Source organism: Leptopilina heterotoma, unplaced genomic scaffold, assembly GCF_015476425.1.
Source record: "Leptopilina heterotoma isolate Lh14 unplaced genomic scaffold, ASM1547642v1 Lhet_83, whole genome shotgun sequence".
In the NCBI taxonomy this organism is placed as follows: domain Eukaryota; kingdom Metazoa; phylum Arthropoda; class Insecta; order Hymenoptera; family Figitidae; genus Leptopilina; species Leptopilina heterotoma.
The window spans coordinates 290566-315763 of record NW_025111188.1 but is presented as its reverse complement, the minus strand read 5'-3'; the positions used below and the strand labels follow the sequence as shown (position 1 = coordinate 315763).

The 25198-nt window shown below is 21.0% G+C and overlaps 2 protein-coding genes across 7 annotated transcripts; one reads left to right on the top strand and one right to left on the bottom strand.

Moving 5' to 3' along the window:
- Positions 1-579: 579 nt before the first annotated feature.
- LOC122511481 (apyrase-like) lies at positions 580-15613 on the bottom strand. 6 transcript variants are annotated; one of them, XM_043626733.1, is made up of 12 exons: positions 15391-15613; positions 8116-8262; positions 6851-7076; positions 5669-5785; positions 4756-4836; positions 3519-3720; positions 3157-3259; positions 2334-2428; positions 2008-2168; positions 1452-1637; positions 1017-1153; positions 580-946 (listed from the first exon to the last, which is right to left on the bottom strand). In XM_043626733.1, the coding sequence occupies exons 2-12, from the start codon at positions 8256-8258 to the stop codon at positions 697-699; spliced, it is 1701 nt and encodes a 566-aa protein (XP_043482668.1). In that variant the 5' UTR covers positions 8259-8262; positions 15391-15613; the 3' UTR covers positions 580-696. The 6 variants fall into 6 exon arrangements, with proteins under 6 accessions (XP_043482668.1, XP_043482667.1, XP_043482671.1 ...); XM_043626732.1 differs by lacking the exon at positions 15391-15613 and adding an exon at positions 10624-10856; XM_043626736.1 differs by lacking the exon at positions 15391-15613 and adding an exon at positions 10624-10856 and having other exon boundaries at positions 8116-8206.
- Positions 13857-24772, top strand: LOC122511480 (protein 5NUC-like). Its single transcript, XM_043626731.1, has 8 exons — positions 13857-14760; positions 17853-18084; positions 18182-18781; positions 21080-21247; positions 21335-21439; positions 21559-21732; positions 24030-24219; positions 24306-24772. Exons 1-8 carry the CDS (start codon positions 14639-14641, stop codon positions 24560-24562), a joined length of 1848 nt encoding a protein of 615 aa, XP_043482666.1. The 5' UTR covers positions 13857-14638; the 3' UTR covers positions 24563-24772.
- The last annotated feature ends 426 nt before the right edge of the window (positions 24773-25198 follow it).

Sequence of the window (25198 nt, the reverse complement as noted above, 5' to 3'; positions counted from 1 at the left end):
CACATAAGTCTGTCCTTGTTTAATGGGGCTGACACCGTTTACACCTTAAATTCAGCCTCGAAAACAGGCTGAAAGTAAAACTTTTTTTTTAGTGTGTAAAATCTGTCACTTTTTTCTTGCGTGTAAAAATCAAAATGACAAATCAAATATATGGTGAACTTTGTTAAATTATAATTATAAAACTGATAAGTTTTAAATCTTTCGTGTATTATTTACAATTTATAATATTTATATTTTTTTTTTGTATATTTGACGCGTTGCGAAGAAAGAATAAGAAGAGGAAAAAATTTTGTAAGTTATGTTTGTTTCTATATAAAAATGCATAAAGTTAATTCTCAATTCTAATTACTAAATTATAAACCATTAAAATAAAAAATTATTAATTTAATAAAAATTAGTTTTCATTTTAAAAGAATAAAAATTTGTTAATTAAATAAAAAATTTATTTATTATTATCAATTCTAGAAAAAAATAAACATAACTTCAAATTTTTTGCTTCTTAGAACTCGTCACAAATGAATCTTTCATTTATTTTTTTTTCCTTTTGTAGTAAAATTATTGAGAATTTTCACTTTTTCTCTTCATAATAAAAAATTATGTCTCGATTCGAATTTTTCTTTCTCTTTTTGTTCGATATAAAAAAAATGTCATTCTTCATTTCTTTGAATTAAATTTTTAATTCAAAAACAAAAATTCTCATAAATATGATTTCTTCCAATTGCCGAGAAGTGTCTGCCTGCCTTCGGTACCGTAAATAATTGGACTCTTTCTTTTAAAAAATCCCACGAGATAATCAACATCCAATGGTCCAGCTCTGTGATTACGATGACCGTGTTGTAGGTCAGTGTGATTATCGCCTCCGTTTAACAAAAAACTAGTTGTCACTATATTATACCATTTTTCAGAAATTAAATTCTCGTATTTTGGCATTAGACAAACTTGACATCTGTAAATTTTGATAATTATTTTTTTTTTTTTCTCTTAATTATAGGTAATAAAGAATTTTAGTTGCAAACCTCACTTTCACGTCGATTACACGTGAATAATCTGGATTTGATAGATTATAGGTGACTTTTAATCCTGACCATTGAAGAAAACTTTGTCCGATAAATTTTTCTGCTGAATAACTAGTGAGAACTGCTTTCTCTAAAGTCTGTTAAAATTTAATTTTTTCTCACTGTTTAGAAAATATTTGTCTTGAACAACTTTATTTTAATTCTACTTTCAAAAGAAAATAATTATATTTACAAAAAGAAAAATTATTTGAAAAGGAAATTTTTTTCAGAGAAGAATTATTATTTTTAGAAAAGAATTTCTTTCAGATGAGAATTATTTTTAGAAAGAATATATATATATATTTAAAAAAATTAAGTTTTGAAAAAAAAAAATTGACAAAAAAAATTCGAAAAAAATTATTGAAAAGAAAATTATTTGAAAAAATATTGCAGTACCTTTAAAATATCACTGCCCTTTAATTCCACAAGGTCGTAAGTGTTACCAAATGGAGCAACAATTATGAGATCCTCGTATTTTATTATTCCAGGATTATTACTAATATCACCGCGAATAGTTCCGGAATTAAGGACAGCAATTGCTGCAGTCGTCCAGTAAGTATTATTCACATTTTCTTTAACGTACTAGAAAAAAAAGAATAATTTCTGTTTAACATCGGAGTGGGGATAATGAAAGCGAGAGAGAAAAACGACAATTTCTCTCTCACTCTCATTGCCCCCACTCCAGATTTCACCGAAAGCAGTGCGCAAGCGCCGGAGTGGGGACAACGAGAGCGAGAGAGAAATTCTCGAATATCTCTCTCACTCTCATTATCCCCACTCCAGCGTTCATCGAAACGGTTTCGCAAGAAACGCAAGAGAAATGTTTCTTTAAAATTAATTTCTTATTAATTAAGTAATTAATTTCGTATTAATTAATTACTTTCGTATTAATTAATTAATTAATTATTTTAAATTTATGAAAACTATGACTGAAAATAAAACAGATTCTTACATAATCTACCATTGAATCGGTTAATAAATTTCCTAAATTACATTCACCACTTTGACAATTTCTCAATCCCTGGAGATGAACTCTTGTCTCGCCAATTTCCACTGATCCTTGTCGATCTGCTTCCTGCTTCCATGGCTGAAGAGCTGCCAATATTTCTGGATCTGGTGGCGAAGAAAAAAAAATATTACTTATATCCCCTCAGGAAAAAAAAATACGCCATTTAACTTTATCGAAAGTCAATTACTTTTTTTTTAAATTATTTTTGCAGACAATTTTTTTTCTCTCGATAAAATGTCATTTCAGTAAATTTTTTTAATTACTTATACCTTCTTCAATCGAATAATCTAACAGAATTGGATTTCCATCCCAGTCGAGAATTTCACCTTGAGAATCGAACCAGACAGTCAAATTTCCAATATACCTATTTAGGGAAATTTATAAATAAATTATGACTAAAATATAAATAATAGTATGTGGATAATAATAATAATTGGATAATAAGAAATAAATAATGATACATAAATATAAATAAATAATAAAAATTTTAATAAACTTCTGGTAATTGGAAAAATATTTTTATTTTCTAAATTAAAGATAGTAAATTACAAAAATTTTTAAAACTTTAAATAATTAAAAAGTAATTTAAGAAATGTTTCTTGTTTCCAAATTAAAAATAGTAAATTAAAAAAATTTATAATGAACTTCTAGTAATTAGAAAAATGTTTTTAGCTTCTTAATTAAAAATAGTAAATTAAAAATAAACTTCTAGAAATTAAAAACATTTTTTTATTTTATTTAATAAACTTCAAGTAATTAAAAAATATTTTTAGTTTCTAAATTAAAACAAGAAAATTTTAAAAATTTCCAATGAACTTCTGTAATTTAAAAAATATTTTTAGCTTTAAAACTGAAAATAGTAAATTAAAAAATTTAATAAACTTCTAGAAACTAAAAACATTTTTTTATTTTCTAAATTAAAAAAGAGAAATTAAAAAAATTAATAATGAACTTCTATTATTTAAAAGAATATTTTTAGCTTCAAAACTAAAAATAGTAAATTGAAAATATTTAATTAACTTCTAGGAACTAAAGAAATATTTTTAGTTTCTAAATTAAAACTAGTAAATAAATAATTTTCAAAAAAAAAACCTCGTAAAAGCGGCAGCTTGAACAATTAATACTGTTCTACCGGTGCTTTGTTTCACATAAACAGGATACACATCTTCAGGTACATCTGTGTATGGCTTATTACCTGACAAAGTCATAAATCATATTTGATTATTACACAATAATTATGCACGTGTATTTTTTTTTAAGCATTCTGTTTTTAAAGTCTCACTGAATTTTTTTTACATTAAAAATTCTTTATAACTATAAACAAAAATATTTTTCTTTTTCTTCTTTCTAGGAAAGAAAAGAGAAAGCAGAATGAAAAAATTTTCTTCGCTCTAAGAAAGAAAAGAAAAAATTTTACGTATAAATATTTTAAAATTTAATTTAAAAAAAATTACCAGAATAAAGGAATGTATGTGAGTGTCCTCCAACTATAAGATCAATATTTGGACATTCTGCTGCAATTTTTCTGTCAACATTTAATCCACAATGGCTTAATACTATAATAATGTCGACTCCTTGAACTTTCAGTCTTTCAGCTTCATCATTTACTGAATCCACTTCATCCAAAAATGACAATTTTTCTGTTTTTGCAATTAGCTTTAAAAGAAATAATTACTATTAGAAAGTTTTAATTTTTAGTATTATTTTCGTTGCTAGTAAATTATTATATTTTATTACTTATTATTGTACCATTATTTTTGAGTCTTCTTATTATTATCGAGAGTCGACTGTACATGAAATAAATGCAGTTGACTCTCGATAAATTTAATCTAAAGAGACATAAAAAATAAATATAAAGAAAAACAATTTTAATTTTTTTTTAGAGAAAAATTTTTATACTAAACATATTTGACAAATAATTCGATAATTTGAAATTTTATTTCTTTTCCTTAGGATTAATTTTATCGAGAGTCGACTTTATAGTAAATAAATTCAGTCAACTCTCGATAAATTGAATCTCAAGAAACATAAAAAAATGAATAATAAGAAAAATTTTTTTTTTAATTTTCTATTAAACATTTTATTTGATACCAAAAATATTTGGTAAATGAAACCTTCGATTATTTTAAAGTTTATCTCTGTCCCAAAAGATTCATTTTATCGAGAGTCAACTGTATAAAAAATAAATTCAGTCGCCTCTCGATAAATTCAATTTCAAAGGACATAAAAAAAATTTCAACTTTTGTAAATAAAAAAATTTTGATGAAAAGAACATTTGATAAATTAATAAAATTTTGATAATTTGACATTTTTTAATGTTCTTTAAGATTCAATTTATCGAGAGTCGACTGTATCTAAAATAAATACAGTCGACTCTTAATAATAATTGAATCTTCATATGGGACATAAAAAAATTTCGAATTTTTCATATAAAAATATTTCTGAAAAATTTTGATACTAAAAACATTTGAGTGAAAAAATCTTTCATGTAATTTGAAATTTTGTTTATGTCCCTTGAGATTCAATATATCGAGAATCGACTGTATATATAATTAATAATATTATAAATACAGTTAATTATTTTTTTTATTATTATTATTCATTTATTATTATTATTATTTAATATTTATTAAAAATTGGACTATTTATCAATTTTCAAAATATACTTAAGTAGACATTTCAATTTCTTACATTTGTTGATTTTAAGATTACACCGATTACTCCAATTTTTTTCCCACCTCTGTTAATGATTGTACTATTTTTATAAAGTCCCTGAAATTAAAGGTAAGAATAAATATGACAGTAGCAATAATTATAGATTAGATTTAAATAGTTGAGCAGCTAGAGTTACTAGGAGAAGCAACCCCCCTCCCTTACACTTTAATTGGCGGATAGCGCCCGAGTGGTGGGGGGACGCTTCTCTCAGCCACTATTTCCTCATATTTTATGCAGGCGAACTATAAAAAATAATATTTAAAGAAATTAGTTATTTTTGTTTGAAGAAAGAAATGTTTAGACTTTAGAGACAATAGAAAATAAAATTAATTACAATTGCAATATTAATTACAATATTAATTTTAATTTCTACTTTTAATTAATAACAAAAAATTATCAGATTAATAAATGGATAAATATATTAATTCATAAATAAAGAATAATAAAGAATTAATTAATGTTAGAATTTTTCGCTGATTGAGAATTATAATTAATTAATATTTATTGTAATTATAATTATAGTTAATATTTATAATAGTTATAATAATTCTAATTATAGTTAATAGTTATAATAATTATAATTAATAAAATTCGCTATTTAATTAAAATATATTAGTTAATTAATAAATAAACATAAGTTTGTAAAAATAGTTTTTTCGATTTCTGAAAGACAATATTAAATATTATATTTTTTATTTTTAGGTAAAAGTAAAAAAGAGAAAAACACTTATTTTCACTTATAATAACGACTTTGATATATCATCATCAGGTTACTAGTTAAAAACAATTGCATAATTAATACGTCAATCAAATAAAAGATTATAAAAATAAATATATTTAAAAAATTTATTTTTAATGTTATATTAAATAATATATCGTAAATAATTACCTGTAATCTGGGTTCTTTTGAGCTGTCAATATTTGCCACAACAATTGGACACTTTATTCTTTTTAAAAATGGAACGAGTCCATCAATTGAATCGTCAAATTCATGATTTCCAATGGTCTAAAAAAATACTTGATTTAATCTTCATTACTAGTTTAATATTTACAAAATTTATAATCGACTTTTAATAGAGGACAAAAAAATGATTATGAAGATGATGATGATAATGTACAATATTTGCACTATTGTTATATCTAATTAGTGTTCTTATCTTTGAATAAAACAATAAGGTTCATAAATTGAATGAAAGAGGAAAATTTATTCTATATAAATATATTGTACTTGATTCTTGGAAACTTTAATTACTTGTATGATGATCCTACAATACTAATATATCTAGTTATAATCGCGTGTCAATGCGATGATTATTCCTTAAGTGCCTATTTCACACTCATTGCTAAATAATGGATAATTAAAATTTTATTAATAACTAGTTAAAAAAAATATACTAAATTTGCGATTTACGTGACCAAAAGCACGTTTATTTTTGAAAGATAATTAGGAGAAAATTTTAATTTTCTTTTCTGATATGATTTTATCAAGTGACTTTTGGAAGTTTATTATTGTTAAACTTGAATTCCAAAATTTGAAGAGAATGCAAAGAAATTTTTATTTTTGAATTAGGAAACGAATATATTTTTATCATTGTATTTCAATTTAATTAATTGATTAATTAAAAGTAAATTATCCCTTATTTATAATTATTATTTTAATCAATTAATTATTTTAGTTATTTTAATTTTTATTAGTTAATTAATTAATTTTTTAATTTTAATTACAGTGAAACCTGGCGGAATGCAACATTTTAAATTTTATTACAGTAAACGTTCCTTAGAATATTGTTATATAATTTAATTTTTTTATATTTTTATAATATTCTGGAATCTAAGTGAATATAATAATTTTTGTTGGACATTTTTAAAGAGAAAAAAATTTTTAAAATAGAGAATTACAGTCGACAGGTTCGACTGCAATTAATTTATTTTGTAAGGCTCTCTTCGAAGTACAGGTAGCTGAGAAAAAAAATTTTTTTTTTTACTTTTCAATTTACTTTTTAATTTTAATTTTTGAATAATTAAAATCGAAGAATTTTTTTTTATTCAAATAGAAAAAACATGCAGTTACCATAGCGTCATGTGGTAAAAGATTCATAAAATGAGCAGTAGCGTTCCATTTGAAAAAATTGTACCATATTGTCCCTTGAAAATTATCACCGGCATTTAGAAAAATAGAATTTGGTCTCTCGTCAAGTAATTGGCGACTTGCCGTGACTACCCTTGCAATTCCACCAATGCAATCTTTTTTCTGTGATTCATTACAACTTCCGGAAAATGGACTCGTTTCAACAAACCTTATTAAAAGTAATACAATAATTTTTTTAATTATAATTTATTTATATTAATTATATTTTAATTAAAAATTTTTTTTTAAATATTAAAATTAATCTATTCACTGCTCGACTGACTTTGTTGTTTGTGTACTGATTATGTTTCATTACAAATTTTTTTAAATTTATTTTTAAAATTTAAATTTTATTTTCTAATTTAATTTTTAATTTTTTTAATATAATAATTTATAATTAATTTTTAATTAATTGTAATTATTAATTTTTAATTAATTATAATTATTAATTTTTAATTAATTACAAATCATCACGCAATGAAATATAAACAGAAGAATTAATTTCAATTAATAATATTTTTTAATATATTAATAAATTAATAATTTTTAATTATTATTAACTGAAGTAAATATATAAATCCTATTAAAATATTTTTCAATTAATTTGATTGATTTTTATTATTTTTAAATAGTCCAGAAATATTCAGAAGTAACAATACATGAATAAAATGATAAAAAAAATTTTTTTTTCTTAAATCCAACCACGTGTAAGTGAGAAATAAATGATTTAGTAACACTTCAATTAATCGACCTTAACAGTTTTATGAACTGCTTTTTATTCGTCTGTAATTGGTTTATTGGACCTGTACCTTGGAATACTTCAATTAATTCCCCCTCATTGTTTAAATAAGTTTAATAATTATTATAGATATAGTTGATGCCTTTCGGGTTTGTACGTCACAAACAAAATTCAACAATCTAGTTTTATTTGTTTTTTCCCTTTTTTATCAATTCTTTTAATTTGTTCCTGTTTCTCAATTCTTTTTAATTAATTATTTCTTTTTATTTTTCATTATTTTCCCAATTTTTTTTCAATTTTACTTCCTCATAGAGGAAATGAATTTTTTTTCTTTTTTATTTGTAATTCCAGTCAATTATTATGAAATCGAACAGCTTACAAATAAAGTAAAAAAAATATACTTTCAAAAATTTTTACAACTTTTTCTTTTTTTTTTTTTTTCTTTAATTTCATTTTTTACAAACCTTACCTAGCGTGAAAATCGTTAATATGTATCACAGAAAGTTCAAACAAATCCGTACGTCCAGGATACATTAATCCTCTTCCAGTGAATCCCCAACATGTTTTAACAATAAAAATACACATTAACACTATAATCACACGAATCAACATCTTTCTGTAAAAAAGAATTTTATTTTTTTAAAAAATGAAACAGAAATAATTTCACATACAATTATTTTTATCAAACTAATTAAACAGGTGTTTTTTGACAGTGTCAACAAAAATTAAATGTGACAAAAAAGAGAAAATTTTGCAGACAGAAAAAATTTCAATGATAATAAACGGTTTCTTTCTCTTTTTTTTTCTTAACAAAAAAAAAAAAAGTCAAGAACTTATGAATAAGTAAAAAAACTGTATCTTTTCCTGTTTTAAAATTACATGAGAAAATAAAACGATCTATTCACTGGTCGACTGATTTTGTTGTTTGTGTACTGATCAGGTTTCATGACAAATCATCACGAAATAAAATATAAAAAGAAGAAGAAGAAAAAAAAGAACATTTGTTTATGCAAAATTTAAACAAAATGCAACATTTAGTAAAAAGAAATTTCTCTACAGTTCGTTTAAAAATGTTTAAACAAACAAGGTGTATATATAGTAAAAACGTGTTTTATTGTCAACTTCATAATTATTACAAAAGATAAAGTTGAACGAAGAACTTTCTATATTCTATACACAAAAACAACAACAACAACATTAAAAAAAATATATAAAAAAGACGATATCAAAAAATAACATACAGTATAAAAAATAAAATAATAAAAAAAACAATATTAAATTAATAATAAAGAAAAACAATATCAAATAATAATGTAATAGAAAAATAATTAAAAAAATCGAAATAAAAAAACCTGAAAAAAAATAAAATTATTAAACAATGTCCCTACTTTTTAGGTTTACAATATAATTATTATTATTAATATTGTCACTGTTAATATTGTTATTTTATAGTTATTATATTTTATTTATTAATTTTATTTATTATCTTAAATAAATTACTATTATTATTCTTGGTAATAATAATAATTATATTGTAAACCTAAAAAATAGGGACATGGTTTAAATAAAAAAAAATCCTTTTACTTTAAAATTTAAATAATGAAACCCTTTTACATTAATAATTTTATTTTGTTTTTTTCAGTTTCAATAGTTTTTTTTTATTCTAATTATTCTTATTCCAATTATATTTATTATACCACATCATTAATTAATAGAAAAATTATAATAAATTATATTATTTTGAGGTCAAATTTTTAAATGGACATAAATATTTTATAGGAGCATTCATAATATATATAAATATAGATATAGTATTGCAAAAGTGAAACCTTTTCACTTGCGATAAAAAGGCAATGTAATGTATGACCATATTAATGGGGAATTGCGTAAGAACAATAATTATTATTATTGTGTTTATAATCAAAGATTCATTACTCTCACATCTATAGAAAAACACATAGTATAGTGAAAAAAAAAATAAACCTGTTAATATAAGGAAAAATATTTTCGATCGCTATCTATAAATTTATACGTCTTCTTATTATTAGATGTAAAAAAATATTGTCTTGCACACTCTTATTCTTTATTTCTTCATTAAAAAAAAATATTTTTAATATTTAAAACAAGTATTTTAGAATTAAAAAAAAAATTACTTATATAAAATATTTTTTAAAAAAATTAAATTTTACAAGAGGAGAAAAAAACCGTTTGAAAAACAATTTTTTGAGTAAGTAATTATATATGAGTCTTTATAAGTACTTTTAAGTATATTTATGAGTGTTTTTGAGGTCTTTTTAAAGAAAATTAATAATAATAATAAGAAAATTAATAATAATAAGAATATTAATAATAATAATATTAATAATAATAATATTAATAATAAGAATAATGTTAATAATAATAACAATAATAATAAATATTAGTAAAATAATAAGAATTATTGAAAATAAAAACTGAGAAAATGGGGACAAACTCGACTGGAGATCAAAACCCAGAACATTAATAATAATTATATTTTGAAAATTAATTGAAAAAATGGGGGAATTTAAACTCTGCTGGGGATCGAAACTCAGGACAATAATAATTATTATCAATAATAACTATTATTCATTGTGACAAAATTTATTTTTATAATTTTGGAGAATAAAATTGTTTCATTGTTTTAAGTTAAGTATTGTTATAACACTTAACTCAAATAAATCATAATATAATTATTAATTGTTAATTATATATTAATTATATAGAAATAATTAATTATTAATTTATTTTATTAATTTACTTAATTAAATAATATCATTTTTTAATTCTAATATTCGTACTAAAATTTATTGTTTTATATAATGTTCATTTTATCAATAAAAAAAAAAAAATTTTTTTACTTTTTTTTACTTTTTTAATTGTATTAAACAATTAGTTGTATACTACATTTATTAAAATTTTTAATATAAATTTCTATTGATATTTACTTATTTATTACCTATAGAATTAACCTTGTTTATTGAAATAGATAAATAAGCTGTGAATTGTCAGGAAATTCTTGTCAGATAAGAATTTCAAAACCACGTGACAAATGGCTTATATTTTAATGGCACAGTTCCGTTTCGGATCATGATTTTTGGCTACGAATCAAATTTAAAGATAATTTTATGAAATTACCCACTAAAAATATTTGTCCGACACTCACTTCACGAAGGATTGAATTGAACTGAATTTGTTTCAACTATATATGTTTATCTTTCTTTTTAAACTCGCAAATATCTACTCTCTGTCATACCAATGCTTTTGCATTATGTTCTCTCTCACTTTTTTCTTTGCTTGAATTAAAAATGTTTTTTTTTTGTTTATATTCACCGATAACTACAATAATAATAATTAGAACTACAAATAATAACAATAATATAATTATAATAATAAAAATAATTTTAAAACATCACATAATAACAAAAATAATAAATAAACAATAATAAATAAAAATAACATAATAATAATTATAATAATAAATATTAATAATAATAATAATAATTCCCAGATAGCATGTAATCTTGCAGCAAGCTTGCGGTATGATTACCGTAAGCTTGCATCAAATGATTTTGTTATATTAAATTTATATTTATAACAAAAATAAATATAAGGAAAATAATAAATATAAACGTGTCGCCCTCTGAAGAAAGGTATACCTAAGCAAAAAATCATTTTAAGGTTATATTTGTGTTATATTTTTATTCAAAAAAAATTTTGTATTTAGTTGTGTAAAATTAAGAAAGGTTTTTATTAATAAGTTTCAATGTAATGAAGATTAAAACATCAGTGCTTTATATTAAAATTTGATCTTCATTGTGTATTTTTATTTTAAAAATTACAAACACAACCTCAAATTTTCTGCTTCTTAGGTATCTTTCTTCGGAACACGTTCCAAAATATAATAAATATAATTATGAACATTATAAAATAAGTTTACTTACTATAAGTATAATGTAATTATAAATATTATATAAAAAGTTAACATATTATAATTATGATGTAATTATAAATATTAAAAAATAAGTTTACTTACTAAAATTATAATTAAATTATTAAAATACTTAAATAAATAAATAAAAATATACAAAAATAAGTTTACTTTATTAATATATTATATTTATAAATACTCAGAAATAAGTTTACTTATTATAATTATCGTATAATTATAAATATTTTTAAAAAAGTTTTCTAGGTTTAAAACAACTTATTTTACCCCCTTGGTCTGAAAAGTACGCATATGAATGTCTTCAGCGGGAAAATTTAAATTAAAAACGTAAAATTTAAGAAAAAATTGTTTATCTCTAACCACTTGTGTTTTCTCTTATTATATAAAATTTTGAATTGATCAACTTTTTTATGGAATTTTTTTATTACAATAAACACAGTTGTGGAAATTTACAACAAATTTTATGTTTGCATTCATTTTTTTTTTTTTTGTTATTACATTTATTTTTTTATTATCGCATTTACTTATTATTCATGCAATTTTTTTCTCTTAAAAATAACATTTTCAATTTACGTAATTTATTTAAATAAATTTTTTTAGGAAATATTTTACCTTAATAGATAATCAAAATTATTTTAATATTTAACTTTTTTTTAATATTTTCGTTTACCTTTACATTTATTTATTTTATTTTTTTATAAAAAAAATAGAAAATTTGTAATACGCGATGTTTTTCTTTTTTGCGATACTTTTTTTTTATTTTAATTTATTTGAAACAAATAAAAAGTCTAGTTGGCTCTGAGTCAAATATATCTTTATTCTGGGTGTATTTATTTGTTAATTTATTTGTTTATTTATTTGTTAATTTGTTTATTTATTTATTTGTTAATTTATTTTTTAAGTTACATATTTAGTTTATTCAAAATTTTTTTTTATTTATAATTCGAAATACCACATATTTTATGTTCTTAAATGTGAAATAGAACAAAAAGTGTAGAATTTAAAATACGTAAAAATATTTTGAAACTTTTGTTTATGATAAAAGTTATTCGTAATTAATTTTTTAAAAAAAAGAGAAAATTTCAAAGAAATTAAGAAAAATATATTTTTTGGAAAATATTAAAATTTATTTATGTACATATTATAAAATTATACCGTATGTTTTTGTGTAAAATTATCATCATTTATCAAAAAAGCACAGCTGACTATTTCTCAAGCTCAATTTTCAATTCTAAATTCTAGAAGTGAACATTTGTTAAAAATCAATGACGTATTGGCCGTGAGGAAAATAAAATGGTTATAATATTGTATTAAAGAGAAACGAATGGTGAAATTGAAGAGAAACTAATGCCAATGCTAAGAAGCATATAATTTACTTGGCAAGGGAATTTGTTCTATATTAACTATATGTCCATGAAAATTAATAACTTTAAAGGCGAAAATTAATTTTATTAGCCCATAATTACAGACGTATAAATTATTAAATAAAAACAAAAATTTATTTAGAAAGAAAATTTGCTATTTACAAAATAGTGTCCTTGCAAATGCATTATTGCAATGCGAATGATTTTTAGGACATTTGTCATAAATATTTTATTTATTTATTATTTCGAATTAAATAATTTAATTCGAAATTATTACTCTAATACAAAACGGGACGAGCACTTTAAATATTATTTTAATAACATTATTATTAATTTTTATTAATATTATTATAATAACAATATTATTGTGTTATTTTTCCAGATTTAAATTTTAAATACAGAATTTTTTTTTACATAATAATTTTTTTATTTATTTAAAAGAATTTTAATATTCATTCATTTATTTATTATAATATTAATGTTATTTGAATTTTCCCGGAATTTTTCAAGAAACATTTTTTTAAATAAATAAAATTTATTTACTGTCTTTTTGCAAATAAAAAAAAATGTATTGAAATCCAGAGAAATAATTATGTAGATTTATTAATAAATTTAGGTTTACTTCTTCAAACGTCTTAGAATATTTTTTCGATAACAAATTTTGCAAATAAATTATAGTTTTATCAGGCTTTGAAAGGTAATTTATCATTTTCGAAATAAATGACAAACACTTTCGGAAATAACGTTCAAAAACGTTTTGAGACGAAGAAAAACAAAAGTGTTATTATTCAAGATTCACAATAAATTTGGTTTCAAGAATATAGAAATTAAATAATAGAAATTTGAAATAAAACTATAGAAATAGAAACATGTCATTTAAATATCATTAAATCACGTTGGGAATAATAGTAAATCTTCTGTATAATTGAATTTTATAAGTGCAGTACAGTAAAAGTTATGCTGTCTCTTAACGAGTATAGAAGCAACTCGAAGACTGCTTTGTAATTCAGTTGACTTTCGGCGTTCGATATAAACACTCGAATTGACAAAGTATCGCAAAAAAGAAAAACGTCGCGTATTACAAATTTTCTATTTTTTTTTTTTTTTTTTTTCGAAGAGTAAATAATTAATTTCTTTCAATTAAAAAAAAAAAAAAAAATTGTATTCATTTTTCCTTCTCGTTTGTCAAAAAACATGATGAATGAGAATTAAAATAATTGAAAATTATTAGAAGCTTTTTTATGTAAAGATTAGTTTATATTTCGATCTAAGACTGTAAAACCGGCTTTTATTATTATGACATCGATAAAAGTTAGTGTTGAAATACAAGACTTTAAAAGAACGTGACACTATAATAATATTACTATTTGTAGATTATAAAACTGATCTCATGAGAAGTGTATATATAAGAGTAGAAAAGTGACAGAAACTGAAAAAAAACTGTTTCAATTTTTAAAAAGAGTTTTTTTTCCATTGCAATTATTCTTGACATCAAAGTAAAAAAAACACTTGTTGCGTCGAATTAAAATTTAAAAATGAAATCAAAGGAATGAGGAATAGTGTTATTAAAAATTTTTTTTTTCTGAATTAAACCAATTTTAACAAGTGATTTTAATTTATTTGTTACGTGAACAGTATTTTATTTTTATACGCGAAGAACAATGAGTGTAAATATGTTACGTGTATTTATTTTAATATTATTTATTACTTGTGTCAGTATTCATGCCCTTCCAGTCGATGAGTTTGAACTCAGAATTCTACATTCAAATGATATGCACGCCAGGTAATATTCAATAAATTTTGAATTGAAAAATTAAAATCTAATTTTGAAAATAAAAATTTATTTATTCGATTTTTTAAATAAAAATAATAAATAAAATAAAAAACTTAGTTTCACAAAAAAAATTCATTCTTTTTAAATTGATTTCAAAAAAAAAGAAAATATTTCTTCAAAATTTATTTCAAAAGGAAAAACAATTTTACTTGAAAACGAAAAAATTAAATTAAAGTAAAAAGTCAACAATTTAAACAATATATTAACAATAACAATATATAAATAATATTAAACTTCATATTTTATAATTATAAAAAAAAACAATTATAAAATTATAGAATTTAAATTTTATAATGTAACTTTTTATTATTATTATTATTATTATTATTATTATTATTATTATTACAATTATTATTAATAATAAAATTATTTATTTTTTTGAATATTAACGGGAATATATTATTATTAACATTTTTTTTCTGTTATTGTTACTAATATTCTATTCTTTATAAATAATTCAATTTTGTAAATGACGATTTAATGAACTAAATAGTAAAAATAAAAAATAAAATATTAAAATACGATATAAGTTTAATTATTTTTAATAAAATTTTTTTGTACTTGCAACATTACACTAACCTTCAGATATGTAGAGAATAAAAAATTTCGATCTTGAAAATGTTTTTAAACATTGACAATTGACATAAAAAATTATTAATTGTTCTAAATCGTTTTTCATCTAGCGGTGAATTTCCTTTTTTTTTTTTTTTTGTAAATTAAAACAATAGAAATTAATTACGTAGAACTTTTTTTTTATATGTTATGTCTGTATCTTTAAATTATCCGTGAAGTTTGAAATTTTACACTTTGCTTTTTCTTTTTTTTTAATTTTAAGGAAAACTGATAAGAGAATAATGACGAAACATATTCTTATCACTTTTAATAATTTACATTTCATGAAAAATGTTAAATCGCAAAAAGTCTATAAAAAGTTTTTCCGGGTATATCTTCTTTTGACACTTAAAAAACATATGATAAATAAAACATTTGTTAATTTGAAATTTTTTTCTGTCCCTTGAAGATTCAACATTATTATTGAGAGTCGACTGAATTTATTTTATATACAGTCAACTCTCCATAAATTGAATCTTAAAGAACATTAAAAAATGGCAAATTATCGGAGGTTTTATTAATTTATCAAATTTTTTTTCCATCAAAATTTTTTTATTTACAAAACTTGAAATTTTTTTTATGTCCCTTGAAATTGAATTTATCGAATTGAGACTGAATTTATTTTTTATACAGTTGACTCTCGAGAAAATTAAATTTAAGAGACAGAAATAAAATTTTTAATTATCGTAGATTTTATTTACCAAATATTTTTAGTATCAAACACATTTTTTCTTATTATTCATTTTATTATGTCCCTTGAGATTCAATTCATTGAGAGTCGACTGTATTTATTTTCAATACAGTCGACTCTCGATAAAATTAAATTTAAGGAACACAAAAGAAATGTCAAATTATCGAAGATTTTATTTATCAAATGTTTTTAGTATAAAAATTTATCATAAAAATTTTTCTATGAAAAATTCGAAATTTATTTCTGTCCCTTGAAATTCAATTTATCGAGAATTGATTGTATTCATTATATATACAGTCAACTCTCGATGAATTGAATCTTAAAGAACATTAGAAAATGTCAAATTATCGGAGGATTTAATAATTTATCAAATGTTTTTTCCATAAAAATTTTTATATTTACAAAATTTGAAATTTTTTTATATGTTCGTTGAAATTGAATTTATTGAAAGACGACGGAATTTACTTTTTATATAGTTGACTCTCGATAAAATGAATATTACGTGACAAAAATAAAATTTCAAATTATCGAAGTTTTATTTACCAAATATTTTTAGTATCAAATAAATTTTTTAATAAAAAATACAAAATTTTTTTCTTATTATTCATTTTTTATGTTCTTTGAGATTCAATTTATAGAGAGCCGACTGTATTTATTTTCTATACAGTCTACTCTCGATAAAATTAAATTTAAGGGACATAAATAAAGTTTAAATTATCGAAGGTTTTATTTACCAAATATTTTTAGAATCAAATAAATTTTTTAATAAAAAGTTCAATTAAAATTTTTCTTATTATTATTTTTATGTTTCTTGAGATTCTATTTATCGAGAGTCGACTGAATTTATTTTCTATACAGTCTACTCTCGATAAAATTAATTTTAAGGTACAGCAATAAAATTTTAAATGATCGAAGGTTTTATTTACCAAATATATATAGTGTCAAATAATTTTTTCTCATTATTCATTTTTTTAAGTTCCTTGAAATTTAATTTATCGAGAGTCGACTTAATTTATTTTTTATACAGTTGACTCTCGATAAAATTAATCTTAAGGGACAGAAATAAAATTATGAATTAACGAAGAAATAAAATTATGAATTAACGAAGAAAATATTTTTAGTATCAAAATTTTACAATAAAAAATTTAAAAAAATTTTTTCTTAATATTTTTTATGTCTATTTAGATGTAATTGATTGAGAGTCGACTATATTTATTCTACATGCAGTCAACTCTCGACTTAAAGAACATTAAAAAATGTTAAAGTACGGATGGTTTTATTTATTAAACTTTTTTTTGGTTTTCTATCAAGATTTTTCTATTTAAAAAATTTGAAAATTTTTTTATTTTCCTTGATAGTCAATTTATCGAGAGTCGACTGTATTTATTTTACATACAGTCTTCTCTCGATAAAATGTATCTTAAGGAATATAAATAAATTTTCAAATTATCGAAGGTATTATTTGTCAAATATTTTCAGTACAAAAATTTCCCATTAAAAAATAAAAAAAATTTTTTTCATATTCATTTTTTTTTTTGATTCTTTAAATTAAATTTATCGAGAGTGGACTGTATTTATGTTACTATACAGTCGAATCTCGATAAAATGAATGAGAAAATTTCAAATAATCGCTCATCGAATATTTCCAATCTTTTAGTATCAAAAATTTTCCCAGGATTTTAAAATTGATTACAATTTATCGAGAGATGACTGTATGTTTATTTATTTATTTTTCTAGATTTGAAGAAACATCCGAACTTTCTTCAATTTGCACGGCAAAACAATCAAAAGCGGGAAAATGTTTCGGTGGCTTTGCAAGAATAGCAACTCTAATTCGACAAGCAAGAAAATCAAGTGATAATACACTTTTCTTAAATGCTGGTGACACTTATCAGGGTACCATTTTATTCACTGTACACAAATGGAAAATTGTTTCGAAATTTTTAAATATTCTCAATCCAGATGCCATTGTAAGTTTTTTATTTTTTTTATTTACAATTTTTTCTCTAAGAAATAAAAAAATATTTTTTTCATTCTCTCTCTCTCTCTCTCTCTCTTTTTTTCTAGAGTTTAGGAAATCATGAATTTGACAATGGAGTTGCGGGTCTCGTGGACTTTATTAATAATGCCACATATCCAATAGTAACGTCTAATTTGGATCTTTCTCAAGAGCCAACATTACAGAAATCAAAATTATTGAATTCAACGATATTGGAAGTTAAGGGGAAAAAAATTGGTGTTATCGGTTATTTAACGCCGGATACAAAAAATATTGCAATGACCGATAATGTCATTTTTCGCGATGAAATTGAATCGATACGTGAGGAAGTGAAAAGACTAAAAGAACAAAATATAAATATTTTCATTGCACTTGGTCATTCGGGTTTTGACATGGACAAGAAAATTGCAGAAGAAATTGATGATATTGATTTAGTAATTGGTGGTCATACAAATACGTTTCTTTATTCGGGAAAAGAGCCCAGTTCTGAAACACCCGATGGACTTTATCCAACTGAAATTATTCAAAAGAATGGACGTAAAGTTTATGTCGTTCAGGCTTATGCCTATACCAAATATCTGGGGAATTTAACTATCAAATTCGATAAGGACGGTGAAATTAAATCAATTTTGGGTAATCCCATTCTCGTGGATTCAAAAATCGAACAAGTGAGTTTATTTCAAAGATTAGAAAAATAAAAAAATTTTTTGTAAACAATAGAAATTGTTTTTTCATTTTTTTTACTATTGTTGTAGTGAATATTCTATAGAATTTCACTAGAACGATTCTATAGAATTTCTATACATGAATGCCACTAAATTTTTGATGATTTTTAATTAGAAAGAAAATTAGAATTAGAATTAGAAAAAAAAAGAAAAAAAAGTCAGTTTTTTTTTTTTAAAAGGTCAGTAATTAAATTAAAAAAGGACAAAAAGTTCGTAAATTATACGATATAATTTGGAAAATTTTTTAAAGGAATTACAAATAATTGCAAAATTCAATTATTGTCAAAGGTAATAAAATTCTTAGCAAAAATTCAATTCTGTTTAAAATTTTTTTAAAATTCTCGTCAAAATTTCAATTATCTTTATAAATAATAAAATTCTTCTCCAAAATTCAATTATTTTCAAAAATAAATTTCAATTTTAATAAAATTTTTAGCAAAATATCAATTATTTTCGAAAAAAATTTCCTCAATTTAATGATTTTCAATATCTATTATTTTCATAAGATAAAATAATAAAAATTTCGCAGAAATTCAATTATTTACAAAGATTTTATAAATTTCTTCGTAGTATAATTCAATTATTTTTCTAAGCAATAACATTTTTACAGGGATTTAATTATATTTCTAAATAATCAAATTCTTTTTAGGAATTTAATTATTTTTATAAACAGTAAAACTCATTGCAGAATTTCAATTATTTTTAATAAAATTTAAATCAAATTCCTCGATGAATGTATAATTATTAGGTATTAAAAATTTTATTAAAATTCGTCAAACGAATTATTTAAGAATTTTTTGATAAAATTCTTTATGAGAATTCAATTTTAAGAAACATTCAAATATACAATAAATTATTTTTGTATTTAAATTAATTATTATTATTTATTTATTTTAATTCTAGTAGAATTTTATAAAAATTGATTTAAAAATGAATTTCAGTTAAAAACAAATGAATTTAAAAATTCTCAAACTACTTTAAAAATTAATAAATTAATGGATTTACAGAAAAATTTTAGTTAACACTAAAAAAAATTTAATTTTCGAGAAGTTACAAACTATTGCAGAAATTCAATTAATAAAATCTTTCGCAGAAATTTAATTATGTTCAAAAATAGTAAAATTCTGGTAAAAATTTCAATTATCTTTATAAATAATAAAATTCTTTTTCGAAATTCAATTATTTTCAAATATTTTCCAAAAGAATTCAAGTATTTTAAAAAAAAAAATTTGATAAAATTCTACGCTATAACATTTAATTATTTTCATGAATAATAAAAATTTTACAGTAACTCAATTTGCCAATTTTTTATAAATTTCTTCGCAATAATTCCATTATTTTCACAAATAATACCATTTTTCGCATAGATTCAATTATTTTCATAAATAACAATATGCATCACAGGAATTAAATTATTTTTATAAATCAAAATTTTTTGCTGGAATTTCATTATTTTCGAAAATTTTACTAAAATTCTCCGCAAGAAAGTCAATTATTTTGAAAAATATTGAAAAATTTTTAGAGGAATTCAATTTTTTTTATAAATAATAAAATTCTTTTTAGGATTCTCCCCAGAAATTCAATTATTTTCGGAAATTTTCATAAAATTCTTTGCAAAGATTCCAATTTTCTTTATAAATAGCAAAAATCTTCGAAAAATGTAATTATTTTTAAAAATTTTATTAAAAATCGTAGTTAAAGAATTTAATTATTTAAAAATATTTTTGTAAAATTCTTTATGAGAATTTTGAATTTTGAGAAACATTCAATTTATTCAATAAATTATTTACTTTTGCATTTAAATAATTAAATTCTTGTAGAATTCTCTAATAAAAATTAATTTTCATTTCATAAAAATGAATTTTAGTTAAAATTTTAGATAATAATTGAATATTAAAAAGCAATATTGCGTAGATTTTTAGAAATAATTGAATTTTGAAATTAATTTTTTGGAAAAAGTGTAATTGAATTTTTTTTACATTATTTGAAGTTTTTATTTTCGAATATATATTTAATTGAAGAATTTTTGAATAATTGAAATTTTGTATAATTGAATACTGTAAATAAATGGATTTTGAAAATATTATTTCACGAATTTAAATTCTCTTTAATTAAAAATCACTAAAATTTAGTAGAATTCGTGTAGAAATTGTATAGAATCGTTTTAGTGAAATTCTACGGGTTTTCAAGATGATTTTCGTTATTTTCGTAATTGATTGATTTTTTCATTGATTATTTCAGGCAAAAGATGTTTTGGACGAACTCGATAAAAATTGGCTTCCGGCAGTTGAAGGAATGAAGAAAGAAGTGGTTGGTCGAACAAAAGTGCTACTGGATGGTGATTTTAAAGTTTGCAGAAGAAAAGAATGTAGTATGGGAAATTTCATAGCAGACGCAATGATTGACTATGTATGTGATTTAATTTCATTGCACAAATTTATTTTTTCTTTTTTCCTTTGAAGAACAAAATTTTTAATGATAATTTTCTTCTTTCAGAATTCTAAGCAATTCGCTCATAAAGATGGTTGGTCTGACACAGCAATAGCATTATTTAATTCAGGAAGTATTAGGAGTTCAATTACCAGAGACAATGAGGATAAGGTATTTTCATTGACTTTAAAAAAAAAATTTTTTCTTATTATTAAAAAAATATGAGGAAGCAAAAACAATTATTTCTGTTAAAAGATAAAATGAATTAACATTTTTGGTATCTAAATTAGATAACTAGAGCGGACGTATTACAAGTTTTACCATTTGGAAATATGCTTATGAAGTCAAGTATGACTGGATCGGATATATTAGAAGTCCTTGAATTTAGTGTTAGGGACTTAACTCCTAATCCTAATGATACGTCCAATTTAAATGGTGGTTTTCTTCAATTTTCCGGAATTCAGGTAAAATCTCTTAATTTTAAAATGAAAAAAGCGTTATAAAATTATTACTTTATTTTTAGCTAATAATATTATTAAACTAGCAAAAAAAAATTAAATTATTTAAAAAGAAGCTTTTGATAAAATTCTACGCAAACATTTAATTATTTTCAAAAATAATAAAAATTTATTAAATTAACAAATTTTTCATAAATTTCAACGCAATAATTCAATAATTTACATAAATAATAATGAATTATTTTCTATTTCTTAATTATAATTTTTTAACAATTTTCTATTTTTATAAATAAGAAGGAGAAAAATTAAATTTAGACCAGTCAAATGAAATTTGTTATAGAAAAAAACATAATAAATAAAATAAGATTTTTTATTTGTTAATCACAGGCTTCGTGCTCGATAATTAATTTTAAAAAAGTAGCAAAAAGTAGTAATCTTTCAAAATTCAGTCCTATTTTTCTTGAAATAATAAAATTATTCAAAACTTTTATCATTTTATTTTATTCAATATTCTAAATCAATTATTCTTCTTAGAAAGTTTTACGAGAATTCAATTATTTAAATAGAAAAATAAATTTATTGAATAATTGCGAATATTTCTTAAATTTGAATTCTTATAATGAACTTTATCAACATTTTTTTAAATAATTGAATTTTTACAAAGAAGTGCATTAAAATTTTTGATAATAATTAAATTCATTCAAGAAATTTAATTAAAAATGAATTGAAATTAATTATTACACTCGAAGAAACAAATTATAGCAAATTTTTTAAATAATTGAATTTTTTCGAAGAATTTTATTCAAATTTTTAAATAATTTGAATTTCTTTAAAAATTGTATATTATTTAAGAAAATAATTGAATTGTTTAAAAAAATTTGATTAAAATTATATTGAAAACAATTCAATTATTATAAAGAATTTTATAAAAATTTTTGAAATAATTCAATTCTTTTAAAGAGTTTTATTAAAATTTTTATTGAATTGTTGCCTTTTTTGGGAAATTTATTTAAAATTGTATTAAAAATAATTGAAACCCAGCGATGAGTTTTAACATTTATAAAAATAATTGAATTTTTGCATGGATTATAATTATTAAAGTTTTTAAAAATAATTGAATTCTTCAGAAAAATATTATTATTTATAAAAATAATTGAATTCTCGCGAAAATTTTTTGAAAAATGTATTTCAAAAATTAAATTCTTATTAACAAGTTTAATCCAAATTTTAGAAAATGATTTTATTCCAAAGAATTTTATTAAAATATTTTGAATATGTAATTGATTTCTTTCGAAAAGCTTTTCTGAAAATTGTTTTTCAAAACAATTGAATTTCTGACATAATTTTATTATTCATGATATTAATTAAATTTTATTTATTTTTTTCTTTAAAAATTGAATTCTTTTCAGAAATTTTATTAAAATATTAGATATTGAAATTGGAAAATATTTGAATTTCTAGATAATTTAAAAATAATTGAAATCCTGCGATGAATTTTTATTATTAATAAAAAATAATTTAATTTCTGAGAAGAATTTTATTATTTTTAAAAATATTTGAATTATTGGAAGGAATATTAATTTTTTTTTTTTTTAAATAAGTGAATTTTTTCGAAGAATTTTATAAAAATTTCTGAAAATAATTGAATTTCTGCGAATAATTTTATTATTCGTGGCGTGAAGAAAAATAGAATTTTTGAAAAGAATTTCATTACAATTTTTGAAGAGAATTATGTTCTTTCAAAAAAAAAATATAATTAAAGATGAAATTGAAAATAATGCTTAAATTCTAATAATCAAATTAAATGAAAATCATTTTAAATTTAAATAATTGCATTTTTCGCGGAACTGCTGAGTTTTAATATTTTTAAAAATAATTGAATTCTATGCAAGAATTATTATTAAAATTTTAAAAAATAATTGAATTCCTGAGAAAAATTTTATTATTTATAAAAATAATTGAATTCTTGCGAAGAATTTTATAAAAATCTATTTAAATAATTGATTTTTTTCGAAAAATATTCAGAAAATTCTGCTATAAATAATTTAATTCCTATGAAAATTGTTTTATTTATGAAAAAAATTGAATGTTTGTGAAAAATTTTATAAACATTTTTTTTTTAAATTATTCAATTTTTTTGGGGAATATTTTATTAAAATACTATACTATTAAAAATCATTGCGATTTACGAAACATTTGTAAAAATCATTGAAACGTTTTAAAGAATTTTATTAAAATTTTTTGAATATAGTTAATTAATTTTTAAAATTATAATAATTTAAATAAAAAAAAATTCCCCATAGGTGATTTATGATCTCAGTAAGGAAAAAGGATCGAGAGTAGTTTCAGCAAAGATACGATGTGCTTCGTGTAACGTACCATCCTTTGGTAACTTAGTCAAAAATAACACGTACAATGTGTTAGTAAACGACTTTTTAATGTCCGGTGGAGATAATTATGCGATGCTTAAAAAACTTAAAGCCAATAACGAAGGTATAATTATTATTATGTATAAATATAAAAAAAAAAAATAAGAAATTAGAATTGTGAATTTTTAAATTATTCTTGTTTTATTCCAGGAGTTACGATCAATGATGTTGTCGTTGAATATTTAAAAAAAGAAACTCCCGTTCATTATGGAACTGAATGGAGAATTAGTTTTGTGAATTTAGACAATAAAAATAATGACAATACTAACAATACTGTCAATGAGAATAACGTCGGCGACAATGTTGTTACTGCAGGTGATCAAATACCAACTCTAAATTCAGCTTCATCTTTACATCCTTTGACGATATTCATTCTCTTACCATTAATTAAACTCATTACATTTTAACAAAAAAATTATCTATTTTAATAAAAGAGGAAACGTATTTTAAAAAAAAATTATTGTACATTGTGTTTAGATTTTTTTAACATAATAGTTATACTTATCAGAAAAGACTGTGTAAATAAAATTCAAATTATCTATATATACTTTACAGAAATTTAAAATCAACAATTAAATATTTTGACATTATTTACCCAATAAAAACATAAAATTTAATTATGAGCGTTTTTTATTGTTATTTTTAATGCCTTAAAAATTATTTCATATAAAAGAGATTTTAGATTTAATTTTTATCTTTAAATTTCATTATTTTTAAAACCATAAATAGAGAATTTCACAAGTATTAAAGATCTTGTAAATTTCTTGATATGAATTCATGTAGTAAAATCGATTTCGCAATAAATTAGAAGTAAAAAATAGGTTTAGATTTTTTTTTTATAAATAATAATTTAACATTTCATTTTACACTAAAAATTTGGTATTTTGTTGCAATATTTGGAAGAGAAGTCGAAAAACTTCGTATTTTTTGAAAATAGAGGGAAATAGTAGAAAAAAAATCCCGAGGCCTGAAATAATAAATTCTTTATAATTAAATCCACTTTTATTAATCATATATTCATAAATTTGTTTATAACATACATA

Coding starts and splice junctions, on each gene's coding strand:
- LOC122511481 (XM_043626733.1), bottom strand. CDS start 8,258: ATGTTGATTCGTGTGATTATAGTGTTAATGTGTATTTTTATTGTTAAA. Junction 4,837..5,668: donor CAAAAGAACCCAGATTACAG/GTAATTATTTAC, acceptor CTTTAATTTCAG/GGACTTTATAAAAATAGTAC. Junction 3,721..4,755: donor TAATCTTAAAATCAACAAAT/GTAAGAAATTGA, acceptor TTTCTTTTAAAG/CTAATTGCAAAAACAGAAAA.
- LOC122511480 (XM_043626731.1), top strand. CDS start 14,639: ATGAGTGTAAATATGTTACGTGTATTTATTTTAATATTATTTATTACT. Junction 14,761..17,852: donor TCAAATGATATGCACGCCAG/GTAATATTCAAT, acceptor TTATTTTTCTAG/ATTTGAAGAAACATCCGAAC. Junction 21,733..24,029: donor TTCAATTTTCCGGAATTCAG/GTAAAATCTCTT, acceptor AATTCCCCATAG/GTGATTTATGATCTCAGTAA.